This window comes from Haliotis cracherodii, unplaced genomic scaffold, assembly GCF_022045235.1.
Source record: "Haliotis cracherodii isolate W230 unplaced genomic scaffold, xgHalCrac1.p SCAF_4, whole genome shotgun sequence".
In the NCBI taxonomy this organism is placed as follows: Eukaryota; Metazoa; Mollusca; class Gastropoda; order Lepetellida; family Haliotidae; genus Haliotis; species Haliotis cracherodii.
Genome location: NW_027266297.1, coordinates 32,040,392 through 32,053,835, shown reverse-complemented (window position 1 = coordinate 32,053,835; position 13,444 = coordinate 32,040,392). Strand labels below are relative to the sequence as shown.

At 42.2% G+C, this 13,444-nt stretch overlaps 1 protein-coding gene across 2 annotated transcripts; it reads left to right on the top strand.

Moving 5' to 3' along the window:
- The first annotated feature begins 321 nt into the window (after nt 1-321).
- On the top strand, nt 322-4,222 carry LOC139479261 (uncharacterized). 2 transcript variants are annotated; one of them, XM_071262127.1, is made up of 5 exons: nt 322-401; nt 1,069-1,522; nt 2,088-2,252; nt 2,712-2,948; nt 3,317-4,222. In XM_071262127.1, the coding sequence occupies exons 2-5, from the start codon at nt 1,076-1,078 to the stop codon at nt 3,851-3,853; spliced, it is 1,386 nt and encodes a 461-aa protein (XP_071118228.1). In that variant the 5' UTR covers nt 322-401; nt 1,069-1,075; the 3' UTR covers nt 3,854-4,222. The 2 variants fall into 2 exon arrangements, with proteins under 2 accessions (XP_071118228.1, XP_071118227.1); XM_071262126.1 differs by lacking the exon at nt 322-401 and having other exon boundaries at nt 1,037-1,522.
- Nucleotides 4,223-13,444: the final 9,222 nt, after the last annotated feature.

Genomic DNA, 13,444 nt, shown 5'->3' with positions numbered 1-13,444 from the left:
AGATATTCCGCGAAGCAGTGACGTCATGAACTATTTGCTAACTCCGCACACTACTAGTTCCTAACACACACAACCAAAACGTGTTGTTCAGACTGTGTAGGGAACATGGAAGTAAAGGATGTGTTCGAGAGAGAGTGAGCGGTTTGAGTTTGGGAACATGTGTTTGATCTAGTTCACGAAATCATCGATCAGGTCTAAAACAGTCACAGGGCATGTCTAAACTTGCTACCAACACAAATCCGCGTCATGTGATATCAGTCGCCTCTCAGCCAGTATAAAATCTGTCCGAGTAGCCGACTAGGATCACTCTACTGATACAGACGTAGCTGTACTTGACAAGGACAGGGAGAGAGAGAGTTACCCAAGTACACCACTTAATACAACAGCCTGGTTTTAAGCAGGTAACACTAATTTACAATTTACTAACAACATAATTATAATTTATTTTCAAGGAACACTTAAAGTTTATAAAACCAATTCGAGATGTATTGTGCTGTTACTTTACCTTATAAGGAAGTGTCCTTATGATTAATCTTGTAAATTGCCATCTTGATAGAGGATGTCATCATGGACTGTATATGTGTTACCTTCACTTTTGTCCCTTGAATGGTCTAGCTCGATTGTAACGATAAACACAGCCATATCCCACCTGTTAAAACATTACCTCATGATACGACCCCTACAACTGTAGCGTTTGATTCTGTCAAGTCCCCAGGGATGGTTCCTTACAACACAAAGCTATATCAAAAGGGATTTTTTATTATTATTATTATTATTATTATTATTATTATTATTATTATAATAACAATGCCAGGATCACCCTAACCCTCTTTGCTGCATTTTTTTATTTTGATGATGATGATGATGATGATGATGATGATGATGATGATGACAAAATAACAAGACAGATGCTTTGAGGTCGAAGGTACGAAGGTGAACGGTATCTATTTAATCCCCAGACAACAAGTATTGACCAATCAGTTGAGTTAATGGTTATAAAACTGTATCAATTTCAAAAGTAATACTTCCTGTATGCATGGTCTTCAGTTGTTTTGAATATTTCAACAGATTCAACATGGCTTTGCTTCCTCCTGGTGGACTTCCGGAGATTGTTTTCTCCTTCGACACAACCGGCTCCATGAGCGGCTGTTTGGCCGAAGTCAGAGGTCGACTCCAGGACATGATACAGCGGCTCCAGGCTGACATCCCCGCCATCAGAATCGCCGTCTTCGCACACGGGGACTACTGTGATGGAAGTCAGGCAACCAAATGGGTCGACTTTTCCACTGACGTCAATGAACTCTGCAAATTCGTTAAAAACGTCAGTAGCACAGGGGGTGGAGGAGACGGAGGCGAATGTTACGAACTCGTTCTCAGACAAATTGGGGAGGAACTGTCATGGACGCCGGGTTCAAATCGGGCTATCGTCCTTATCGGGGATGAACCACCACACACACCAAGCTTCAGTGGAAATAAACTGAGGATTGATTGGAAGAAAGAGCTAAAATCACTGACCAACATGGTGGGTTGACTTTCTTACAGATTTAAATAATCTAAAAACTACATCATTTGTTTTCTCCACCACAACATCATGTTGAAAATACCGCTTCATATGTACTCAGCAATAGCCTACATTCCTTTGGCGAACACCTGGTGTCAACACTGTTTTTCACTCATCCATTCATGTCATTTTCACGACTATGATGCCAGTTAAGCTGAATGGAATCTTTTTCGGCAGATCATCGATTCTAATTGTTCTCTGGCGTTTACGGACGCAGGGGTGGCCCAGTCGTCTAATGCTCCGCGATTTGCAGATATTCAGAGTTGCGTCCCTTGGGCACGCCAGAAACCTATGATTCTGGGTTCGAATCCCGGTTCTCCCTGATTATATTTCTATGTTTGTCAGCACAATACCCGTGCTCTTGGGTTTCACCGAAGTGGTAAACGTCCGAGACCTGCATCACTTCGGTCTTTCCTCCCACATTAAGCTGATACGCCGTGATATAACTGGAATACTGTTAAAAGCGGCGTTAAACCCAACTCACTCACTCACTCTAGCGTTGACCTTTTATATGTATTTTCCACAGGGAGTCAAGATTTACGGTGTTGAGTGTGGATGTGGAGGTATACCATTCTACACAACCATATCAGCGGAGTCGGGAGGCCGCTATCTTCAACTCAAAGACTTCTCCAACGTGTTTGATCTCCTCATGGCCATCTGCTACAGGGAGCAGGGGACAGACATGTTGGAGGTAAGCTCACAGCTGACCAACAGCTAGGGTTCATACAACCTGTACTTTCATACTTTCATATTTAGAGAATAACCTACGATCTATAACACGGGGTTATGTTTCCATCCTGAATTGGTGATGTCCTTTACATTTTTCAGGGACAGATAACTCTTCATTCAGTTTCGAGTAGGTTACTCAACATGGTACACATTGCCATGAGGAATACATGTTATAAACTTCAATTTTGAAGCAAGGAAAAACAGATCGTATTGCACTCTTCTCTGCATCAATGTGGTATCATTTAATTTGAACTAACCACTCAGGACCACTCGGGACTGAACATCTGTGAAATGCACAGTTACGGAGTTATCACGCTTGATCTTTCAGTAAACATGGTAAATATGCTTACCAATGTGTTCAATTTCCATGGGCTTCTAGGCTTATACATAATGACACAAACAAATTTATATACTACTTTAGGCCTACGAGAAAGAGGTTCGAGCCCGCCGTGCTGACGGTTCTCTGAGTAAAGACGTGGAAGGAATGTTTACTGCCCTACGCGATGGAACAACCGTCACTTCAACGTCGAAGAAGGTGACAAACTCTCGTGGCAAGAAAGTCGATATCGTTCCAGTCTTGTCAAAACCTGCAAGAAAAATCACAACCAGAAAATCAAAACCTACACCCATCAGGAAACCAAAGCCTAAAAAGATAAAGGTAAGACATGCAGAAATCAAAGGATATATTTACACATTGTTGTCAATACGTTTTCACAGAAATCCCTTTTTTGTACACAAAATAATCACTATGTTATTACATAGCTACTTATTAGTCGATTCACACCAGGGTGGGAAGGTATCCTCGTGGTTAAAGCTTTGCCACACCACGCCAAGTTAAGGGTACATGGGTACATTGGTACAAAATGTCATATGTGAAATTGTTGAATGCTGGTAACAGAGGTGTAAAACTCTACGCACTCACTCACTCATGTCCAAATCACACCATAATGCGTTACCATGCTGGATGTTGGTCATGCAAGTTGATGCTATTATTGTAAGAATCTGTCCATCCATTTTTCTACACAGACACCAAGCAAGAAACCATTGCTGAATAGAGAGGAGATCCCAGAGGACAACTTCGTCCTGAAAGATATGGACTGGTCACCCTGGATCAAAGTTATCTCCCCTAGGCTCCCAGCGAAACCAGACGCAGACAGGTGGGAGAAACGGTGGGGTGATGTTAAAACTGGCTTCAGAACCAAGAAAATCTTCAACTCTATGAAGAGTAAGCCAGCTCTCTATGAAATCGGTGTTCAGGTGAGCCGAAATGGGCGAAGGTTCGTGGTCTTGAACACACTCTGCCGCCATCTTCCGGACAATGCTAACTGGGAAACCCGCCTCCTTGGACACAGGATTGTTAAAGCACAGGTGAACAAAGTTGTGTCTCAAGGTTGTAGTGTCTTCGTGCGAAGGACGGAATACAAAACTGTCAAGAGTCACGAGAAAAATGTCCAGTCAGCACTTCTCACTTACGACTATGCCTGGAGACGTCTTCGGAACACACGCACGCGAGCTCGACATCTTGTTAAACAAGGCTGCACCATCTCCTCCAACAAATGGTGACGTTTATCATCTCACTCCGCGTCAGTGGGAGCGGCCTCCCTCAGATACTCTGCAACTGTTGTGCCAAGTTGGCTGAATGATGAAGCTTTGAAACTTTATTTTCACCACGATTCATCCACACCTACAACAGAGAACTGCTCCCAACTCACTAGTCATTCCAGCTGCTTTGCTCAGCTGATTCGCTGATAATGAGTTCGAATCCCAGATTCTCCCTAATCAAGGGCCATGGTTTGTCAGCACCACTTGTATGTCCGTGGATGGCACCAATGTGATGAAAGTCTTGGACCTGCATCACTTCAGACTTTATTCCCAAATAAGCTGATACGTTTTGTATATAGTCATTGCCTGTTTCACAATGGAATACGCACTACATACCTGTGTTGTTTGTATATAAATGTAAACTAAGTATATACAGAAGAACATTGGTGTTTTTGTCGAACAAGAACGTGGTTTGACTATATAGTATATGGCTTTGATCACTGGCTTAGAAATACCGGAATACAGAGTGTAAATATTCCATAAGCAACTTTAGGTTGTGTGAACAGACATAACACATCTATATGTTCAATCAGCAACACAAAACAACTGACCCGTGAAGATCCGGGGTAGAATAGGTCTGAAGCAACCCATGCTTGTCGTAAGAGGCGACTAACGGGATCGGGTGGTCAGGCTCGTTGACTTTGTTGAAGCATGTCATCGATCCCAATTGCGTGGATCGATGCTCATGATGTCAATCACTGGATTGTCTGGTCCAGATTCGATTATTTACAGACCGCCGTCATATAGGTGGAATATTGCTGAGTGCGACGTTAAACACCAAACCAACCAACCACAAAACAACTAATGCTCGAGTTTCAAAATTTCCCGTATGAATACTGTGTGCTTAGTTTATTAGGTCTTTGGTCATATCGCTTACATATGTCTAGCCATGCCGCATACAGATTGATGTATAGATAGGACTGCAAATACGGATTTGTCTAAAGATCAATCGCGACAATGCGGTGTTATCTGCCTGCAGTACTGTTTAACAGGGCACGTGTCTTCTTTACTTCAGTGTGAGATGTTAGCTTATTCTGTGTTTCTCTTTAAGTGGAACATTTATACCATCGTCTTGAATGTAGTCTTGTAGTCTCAGTAAATTTAATTCATTGTGCTAGTAGCAAAAACGTTTTACCTAAAGCAGTCATATATCTAAGATTAATACATACAGAAATGCCAACGTCGTTGGCTGAACAAACAACCCCCTTGGCTGGAAAAAAATATCTGCTTGATCATTGGGCAATGTCAGATCACTCCGAATCAACCGCTAGATATTCCGCGAAGCAGTGACGTCATGCACTCTTTGCCAACTCCACACAGTAATATATAATCCCTATCACAAACAATACAGGCGAATTGAGTAGCTTGGGCAGTGGAACGTAAACAATGTATTTTGGAGAGTGTTATGGGTTTGGAAACATTTTTTGGTTTTCGGTTCGTGAACAAATTTATGTGAAGTTCCTGAACGCAACCGTATAAGTGAGTGTGAGTTGGGTTTAACGCCGCTTTTAACATTATTCCAGTTATATCACGGCGTGTCAGCTTAATTTGTGAGGAAAGACCGAAGTGATGCAGGTCTCAGACGTTTACCACTTCGGTGAAACCCACGAGCAGGGGTATGGTGCTGACAAACCTAGAAACATAATTGGGGCGAACCGGGATTCGAACCCACAATCATAGGTTTCTGGCGTGTCCAAGGGACGCAACTCTGCACAGCGAATCGCGGCGCCTTAGACGACTGGGCCACCCGTATTGGCTCGCCTTATAGTACTTGTGATACACCGGTATATAGGCCATGTGCTGACAACCATGCGAGAGATTATACCTCTTGACACAACTTGGAGCACGGATGGTCCAGTGGCACCAGGCGCCTTGCATACATACATCCGTGTCGCCGTCCCTTAGTCGTGCCAGAATCATGGTCATGGGTTCGGTTCCTAGATTCTTCCAGATTAAGGATATTAGATTTGTCAGCACCATGTGTGTGCTCTTGCGCCTCACCCAAGATGTATACGTCTAATGCCTGCATCACTTCGGGCTTCCCTCCCACATCATGCCGTGACGTCACAATAACTGAATAAACTGTTCAAAGCGGCGTTAAACCAAACCGTTGGTTGGTTGGTTGTTTAACGCCGCACTCAGCAATATTCCAGCTATATGACGGCGGTGTGTAAATAATCAAGTCTGGACCAGACAATCCAGTGATTGATATCATGAGCATCGATCCACCCAATTGGGATCGATGACATGCATCGACCAAGTCAGCGAGCCTGACCACCCGATCCCGTCAGTCGCCTTTTACGACAAGCATAGTCACCTTTTACGGCAAGCATGGGTTGCTGAAGACCTATTCTTCAAACCGCAACGGAGGATGATAACCGTGTTTCGTGATAAGATTATGTAGATTTATCTATCTATATATCTATCTATTTATCTATCTATCTTTTGAGTGTTTGGAGATAGATTGCTGATAGGATGTAGGGGGCGTTTCATTGGCAGACGTGCATCCTTTGATCGATTACTGATACGACGGGCAATGTGAAGATCATATGACCAGATGTTCGGAAACTAGTTCAACGGTGGACTAGGTGTTACGATATCACTGCTAATCAGACACTACTCAATGTGCACGTGCTACACTACTGACTCTGATGGTTGATCTGTGTAGAGTTACGCCCCTTACCCGTGCCAGGTTTTGATGGTCGTGCGTTCGAATCCCGCACGGATTATAATTAAGATTCTTGGTCTATCAGCACCATACCCATAGCAGCGAGTTGCACCAAAATGGTTAAGTTCGATTATCGGTACTCCTGTGGACAAGCAGTGATATAAATGAAATACTGTTCAAACAACGTTAAACCGTGCCCACTCACTCACTCTCCACGGCGCATGCAAGAAGTTAGTTTTACACATACTCGCTGTATACTCAACCATTCCTGTCGTATCCTGTCCTGACAGTATACGCCAGAAACCTATGATTCTGAGTTCGAATCCCGTAGTAGTAGTAGTAGTAGTAGTAGTAGTAGTAGTAGTAGTAGTAGTAGTAGTAGTAGTAGTAGTATGTACAAATTAAGATAAAAAATGCTGAAAAGGAGGTTTGGGTGATCCTGGCACAGTCAGGTTGGTTTGGCTCATCATCAGCTCAGGGTCCTTTTCCCACCTGCACGCAGCCCAGACAGCGAGAGGGACTTCTCCCAGGAAGCGCTGCCTGGTCAAACCCACTCAGAACTTTTCGGAGAACGTGGAGACTCCCCAACACTGCAGCCTTCTGCATTACCCAGATTGTCAGATGGGCTGTATTCCTGGTAGAAAACCCGGGTACTGTCCCAATGTCAGTCAACAGATTGGGACATACCAAACCTAAGCGATCGGACAACTCTTAAGAGTCGGACAACTTGGTACTTGGGATGCAAGCGTAACATTTCGAAAGTGAGGTCTGCATATTTGCCATGTTTTTCCTGGATATTGTCAATCGCATCAGTGTCAAAAGGCACAGAAAATTCAATAATAAAAATGATTTCATTAGATTTATAAAAAAAAAGGACAATATCAGAATTGGTGACCTGGGTGCGTCTGAGGCTGAATACGGGCCTATTGCAAAGAATTCTGTATTTATCATTTTCAATGACGCCCTCTACATATTCCGGGTCGTACCATGAGTGGACCTCTGTGTCAAAACCACAAGCATGGCGAACGGTAATAAAATGATCGAGCCGCTCCATCATGTCGTTTAAGATACTGTGTTTGGGCCAAAGATGGGCATCCACTGCCAATGTGTTGAACAGTCTTATTAAATTCATTACATTATCTACATTTCATATTTTCATTTTGATGTAAAATCACACATTGACGGTTTCGAGTTGGAAGTGACTGGTCCTGAGCAGCAAACAGAAAGCCTTCTGTTTCACTTTTCAGGCCAGCCGACTTCATCCAAGCGAATGACTCTGCAGGGTTGCTCACCCTCTCAACACACTGCACATAAACTTGATTATTATACATAGTTCATCATACATAGAATTATCTGTTACGTCCGCACTGATCACATACGTTATCGTGTCCATGTTACCCGAACACTGGGGGTCATTATCACACCCTTTGTCAAAACTGTCCTGATACAGTTTCAGATTTCTTCCCATTGTCTTTTCTTTTTCTTTTGCATCCTCTCTGACGTGTTCTAGGCACGAATTCATCATACAGAGTCTTGTAACCTTCAAGTAGACGTAACGGAAAAATTACAGTCATAATTGCTACAATGATTTAACAGCTCATGCTGTAAGTAAAAGAAAAGTGACACTTGATTAAATATACAGTAAACTACGGTTATAACGAACTTAAAGGGGCCACTAATTTTAGTTCGTTATAACCGTAGTTCGTTTAATAAGCATATTTACGGCATATATACAGCAGTTGGTAAGGACCAAAAAATAAGTTCGTTATATCGGTCAGTTCAATTCGTCATAAGCGTGTTTGTTATAAACGTAGTTTACTGTAGTTATTACTGTGTGTATATCATTGGGGTTATATTTCTCATTAGAAATATGACATTTTGAACTAACAAAATGTCATGGATATTATGCCTGTACAAACACATTAATCGCAATCTAACGACTCCAAACACAGGTCGATATTTGCAGGGAATGAAAAAATATCCAGTTTAAAGTTTATTAATGTTGTAGTACCTTGATGAACATCGGAAATGTCATATTCTCTCTCTATAGTTTCTTCCTATTCCGAGTAGAATGTGTGAAGCCCATGTCTGGTTCCCTGTCGGGATATTGCTAACAGCGGCCTAACACTCACACTATTTAATGTATATTTTCGACCTGACGTTAACAGTCCTGTTTCAATAGTCTAAACTGTTGGATTTTACACACGCTTCTATCACTTCAATTTCACCTCCATGTTTGAGTTGTCTGGAGTAATATTTCACTTAGGAAGAAATATGTCTACAATTCATTCTTTACCAACACCCAGACCGAGACTCAAACCAAGTTTGTTCAAATTAAGGCATTCGCCTTACCACGACACCCATAGAGATCATGTTAGGTGTCAGACTAAGCCAAGTGAACACGATTGCAAATGTAGGACCTCAAGGATTGTCTCCCTTTGACTGAAGGCACGAATACGTCTACGATCTCAACACACTTCAATTGTCTGTGCCCTCGTGTGTTGTGTGTGGTGATTGTTTACAGATCGATACAGCACAATTTATGATACATAGTTGTATCTTTACACATCATGTCACGCACTATCCCATGTGATTAGCGTACCATAGTTAGAAACTAATACCTGGCTGTACCTCACCGTGTTATATGGGTTCGAATCCCGTTTCGCCCCGATTATGTTTCTACGTTTGTCAGCGCCATACCCGTTCTCCTGGAGTTTCACGAGACTAACACCTCGTCGTATTGCTTTTATTTGAAGTAAGGGAGTGACTGAATGGTGTTCACGCCCCAGTCAGCAAAACCCTACCTGTTCATTTATTTTGATAACTGAGTCATATTTAGTCCTCAGTGTGGCGATAACGTTGTCAAAAAAATAATGTGAAATGCGACAAAATGGACATAAAAAAATCATGAGGCGTGCATGCGTGCGTTCGTGTGTGCGTTCGTGAGTGCGTGTGCGTGTGTGTACTAGTCAAGATTTATGTCGGTCTTAAAGTGCCAGCACACTGATATACCATGCTGCAGCTTAACATACTAGTATCCCACTCAGTATACTGACACGAGTCGACCAGAAGTTGTTTTAGCCCCTTAATTCCGAGTGACAGGCAGGGAAACAACAAGTACCATCTTTTAAAAAAAAAATTGTCGGGGGTCGAACCTACGGGCATGCGCCCCACCTACTAGATGACGGAAAGCGGTCAGGAATTCATGTATTGTGAACGACATCAATTACCAAAACACCCTGTCTAAGAAGAAACTTTCTCCCGTTCATCTCCTAACGACATGGGCGGTTCCAAGTGTCTACAACAAGGCAGTGTTCACAATAGGCGCATGCCCGTAGGCCTCTTGGTAGGTATATTTCGTGTCGGATCCGTTGTTTTTAATTTGTATGTGTCCTTATGTCCTGCAGTAGTGAGTGAGTTTGGTTTTACGCCGCTTTTAGCAATATCCCAGCAATATCACGGCGGGGGACACCAGAAATGGGCTTCACACATTGTACCCATGTCAGGATTCGAACCCGGGTCTTCGGCGTGACGAGCGAACGCTTTAACCACTAGGCTACCCGACCGCCCCTATGGCCTGCAGTAACTTTGCGTATCGATCTATTTGTCACAATAAGCTGCCGTTTAAATCTGTGGGTCCTGATGGCAGTCTGGCAATACTGTTTATTTCGAACACTGCAACAAGGTGACGACGAGTGGTCGGTAGAATTATTCCGCACAATCGGGGTCAAGGCACAGCCAACCATGTCACGCAATGTGATCGAACGATCCTTATTATATTATGTTATATATCCCACAAGGGCAAAGTGTTGATTTAAGTCAGTTTTGCCAGCACTTCAATAATACCATAGTAACCAACACCGACAATGGGTGTCACACGCTGTAACTTTTTGGGAATCGAAACCAGTGTTATGAGTTAGGATTTGTTGGTTTGTTTGTTGTTTAACGTCGCTCTCAACAATATCCCAGCTATAAGACGGCGGTCTGTAACTAATCGAGTCCGGATCAGACAATCCAGTGATTGACATCATGAGCATCAATCCAGGCAATTGGGATACGATGACATGAATCAAGTCAGCGAGCATGACCACCCGAACCCGTTAGTCGCCTTTTACGGCAAGCATGGGTTGCTAAAGACCTATTCTACCCCGGATCTTCACGGGTTTACTGGTGATGCTGGGATTGACGAGGTTAGATGATTACCATCAAGGGGGCGGTCGGGTAGCCTAGCGGTTAAAGCGTTCGCTCGTCACGCCGAAGACCCGGGTTCGATTCCTGACATGGGTACAATGTGTGAAGCCCATTTCTGTTGTCCCCCGCCGTGATATTGCTGGAATATTGCTAAAAGCGGCGTAAAACCAAACTCACTCACTCGCTCACTATCAAGGAATCGGGGTACCCACCCTGTTATAATTGTCACATTCAAGAACAATAATCAGAAACTGGAAGTGAAATCCTAGGGAAAACTAAAAGAACTGAAAGTACATGTGTCACATGATGTCCCTCCGCACGTGCGTGAAATCAGGCGAAACCTTTCATGGATCAGACCAGGGGAGAGGACAAGTTCCCCGTGCTCTGTTACGACAAGAACCAGGTAGATAATGAAATATAGATTTACAAACATGCAACTGTCAAAACTCTCAAACCTTTATCCAGACGCGAGGAAACATGTTTTCCGTAAATCTACACACATTAAATTTTTCATTGCGGCATTGCAAAGGTCTAAAATAAACAATCGTGCAAGATTTATTCTACTATATGACATCTTTGGACCTGTCGAAACATCGGCAGTGATAAGATAGTGATCATTTCAACCTTCCTGGTTATGAATATTTTATGCAGAATAGCATAGAGAAGTTGAAGGCGATTTGCCGCATGTTAGTTCTGGTCAAACAGGATATTTCAACTTTTGTGACGGTTTTCCAGAGCAGTTCTGTCAATGTGATACGGACGATGTTAGAGACCCCTTCTAACCATATTCTACTAATACTCGGCGTGATGTACTTCTCACCCCGTGGATCCAGTGATTACTCCCACGAAAACATGTTTGCTGTTGTGGAAGCCGATATTGCTAGAATTAAAGATGTCTTTATATATTGGGTGCCATGTCGTTATATAAAGGGAAAGTTTAACTCCCGAACACCTTCAGTTCCCGACTGTGTTTAGAATGACGACCCAAATACATTCCGATTGATGAAGACCTCAATTATATCACTGATGACATATATTCACAAGATTGGGTTGTGAATAGTCGCGGTTATCGACTTTTGTAAACACCCTGGAATGAGCATCTGCAATGATCTGCTCTTCGACGACATGGGTGTAGGCAGAAAAACCTGTTTTGCGAATAGTGGACAAAGTGTTGTGGAATACGTTCTTTGCTCTGAACGCACCTTTCCTATATCCAGCGCTTTCCAAGTATGTGATCAAGTCGAGTCCACTCACCTCGAGGTGTACCCTTACTGTGAATGACTTTGATGTCAGTTATAGTAACTTAAACCTAACACCCAAAACGAAACATATTTGGAATCAAGAAAAACATTTCTCATCTCAAAATATGTGGAACATTATTCCAGATGAATTTAATGATAATTGTCCTGAACTGATCAATTGAAATCAGGTAAACGGTGAACATAACGCTTTCCAAGGTGTTTTGTTTAATTGCGCTTGTGCATTTTAAAAAAGATTTTATTGTCAAGCACGATACTCGTGGATGGTTTGATAAGGAATGCAATTGGTGAGGTGCCGACTTCGCGCCCTCCATTCAACCAACGGTACAGCTGACAGAGCGAATTACATCAACGCCTGGTATTATTGCAAAGAGCTCTGTGAAATACAAAAATCAGCATTGCATGACTCACGGGTCAATAACTTGTCAAATCCTTTAACACCAAAAGACAGTAAACGTTTTGGTCTGTTATTGAATAAGTCAGTTTGTGTCACTAATATTATTTCTGCAAATGAGTGGACCTTACTTTTTGAAAGTCTGTAATAGGCCTAAATGTATATCCAGAGGTGAGCGACTTCTACCAGAATATTGTCAAGTTTGTTAAAATAAATCAATCAATGATGTGATGGTTCATCCAGCTTCAGACATATTTGATCTTGATCGTACGGTGGCCCATAAAGTATATGCATATGGAGTCTGTTTTTCAATATTTGGATATTTCACTTACTGGTATCGTAACGATATGTCATACAAATAAGTGATAAATCATGTATAAAGTAAATACTGAATTGCTGAAAAATGCGAAAATGTCAAAAACTAAAACGAAAATGTCAAAAACAAAAGCGAAAATGTCAAAAACTAAAATGAAAATACATGATACTATTAAAGAAGTCTTTTTCCATAAATTGTGTCTACTTTGTCATCCGTCGACTTCTTAGAAATTCCTACCAAACAAATGAAAATCAGTTGGAAAAGTTTCGTCATGTCCGCGTATTTTTGTTTTATGACGTGGCTCGGATAACGCAACACGTGTTTACAAAATGATGATGAGATTCAACGATTATTTCTACTTGTATTAAAACGCTAGAACACGCAATTTCAACAGCCCGACAAGCAGACATCAATAACTGTTACCTGTCCGGCCAGCCGTGAGGCAGCGTAAAGTCAAATATTAGCACACTAATTATCTCCTAAATACTTTTCTTGTCACGAAATTACACGTAATGCCCCTAATAGGGAAACATTAAAATCTCTCGGGGATGACCAATGGCTGTCAGTGTGTGTATTTTGTAAGTCAAGCGTGTCTGATTGAGATGAATTACGCTCATGACATGCACGTGCATGTTCATTTCATAATACGCCGGGGTTTTATTTATTCATAACTAATCATAATCTAATATCCGGGCTGATGAAGTTGTAGTATTGTTCCCGGGGT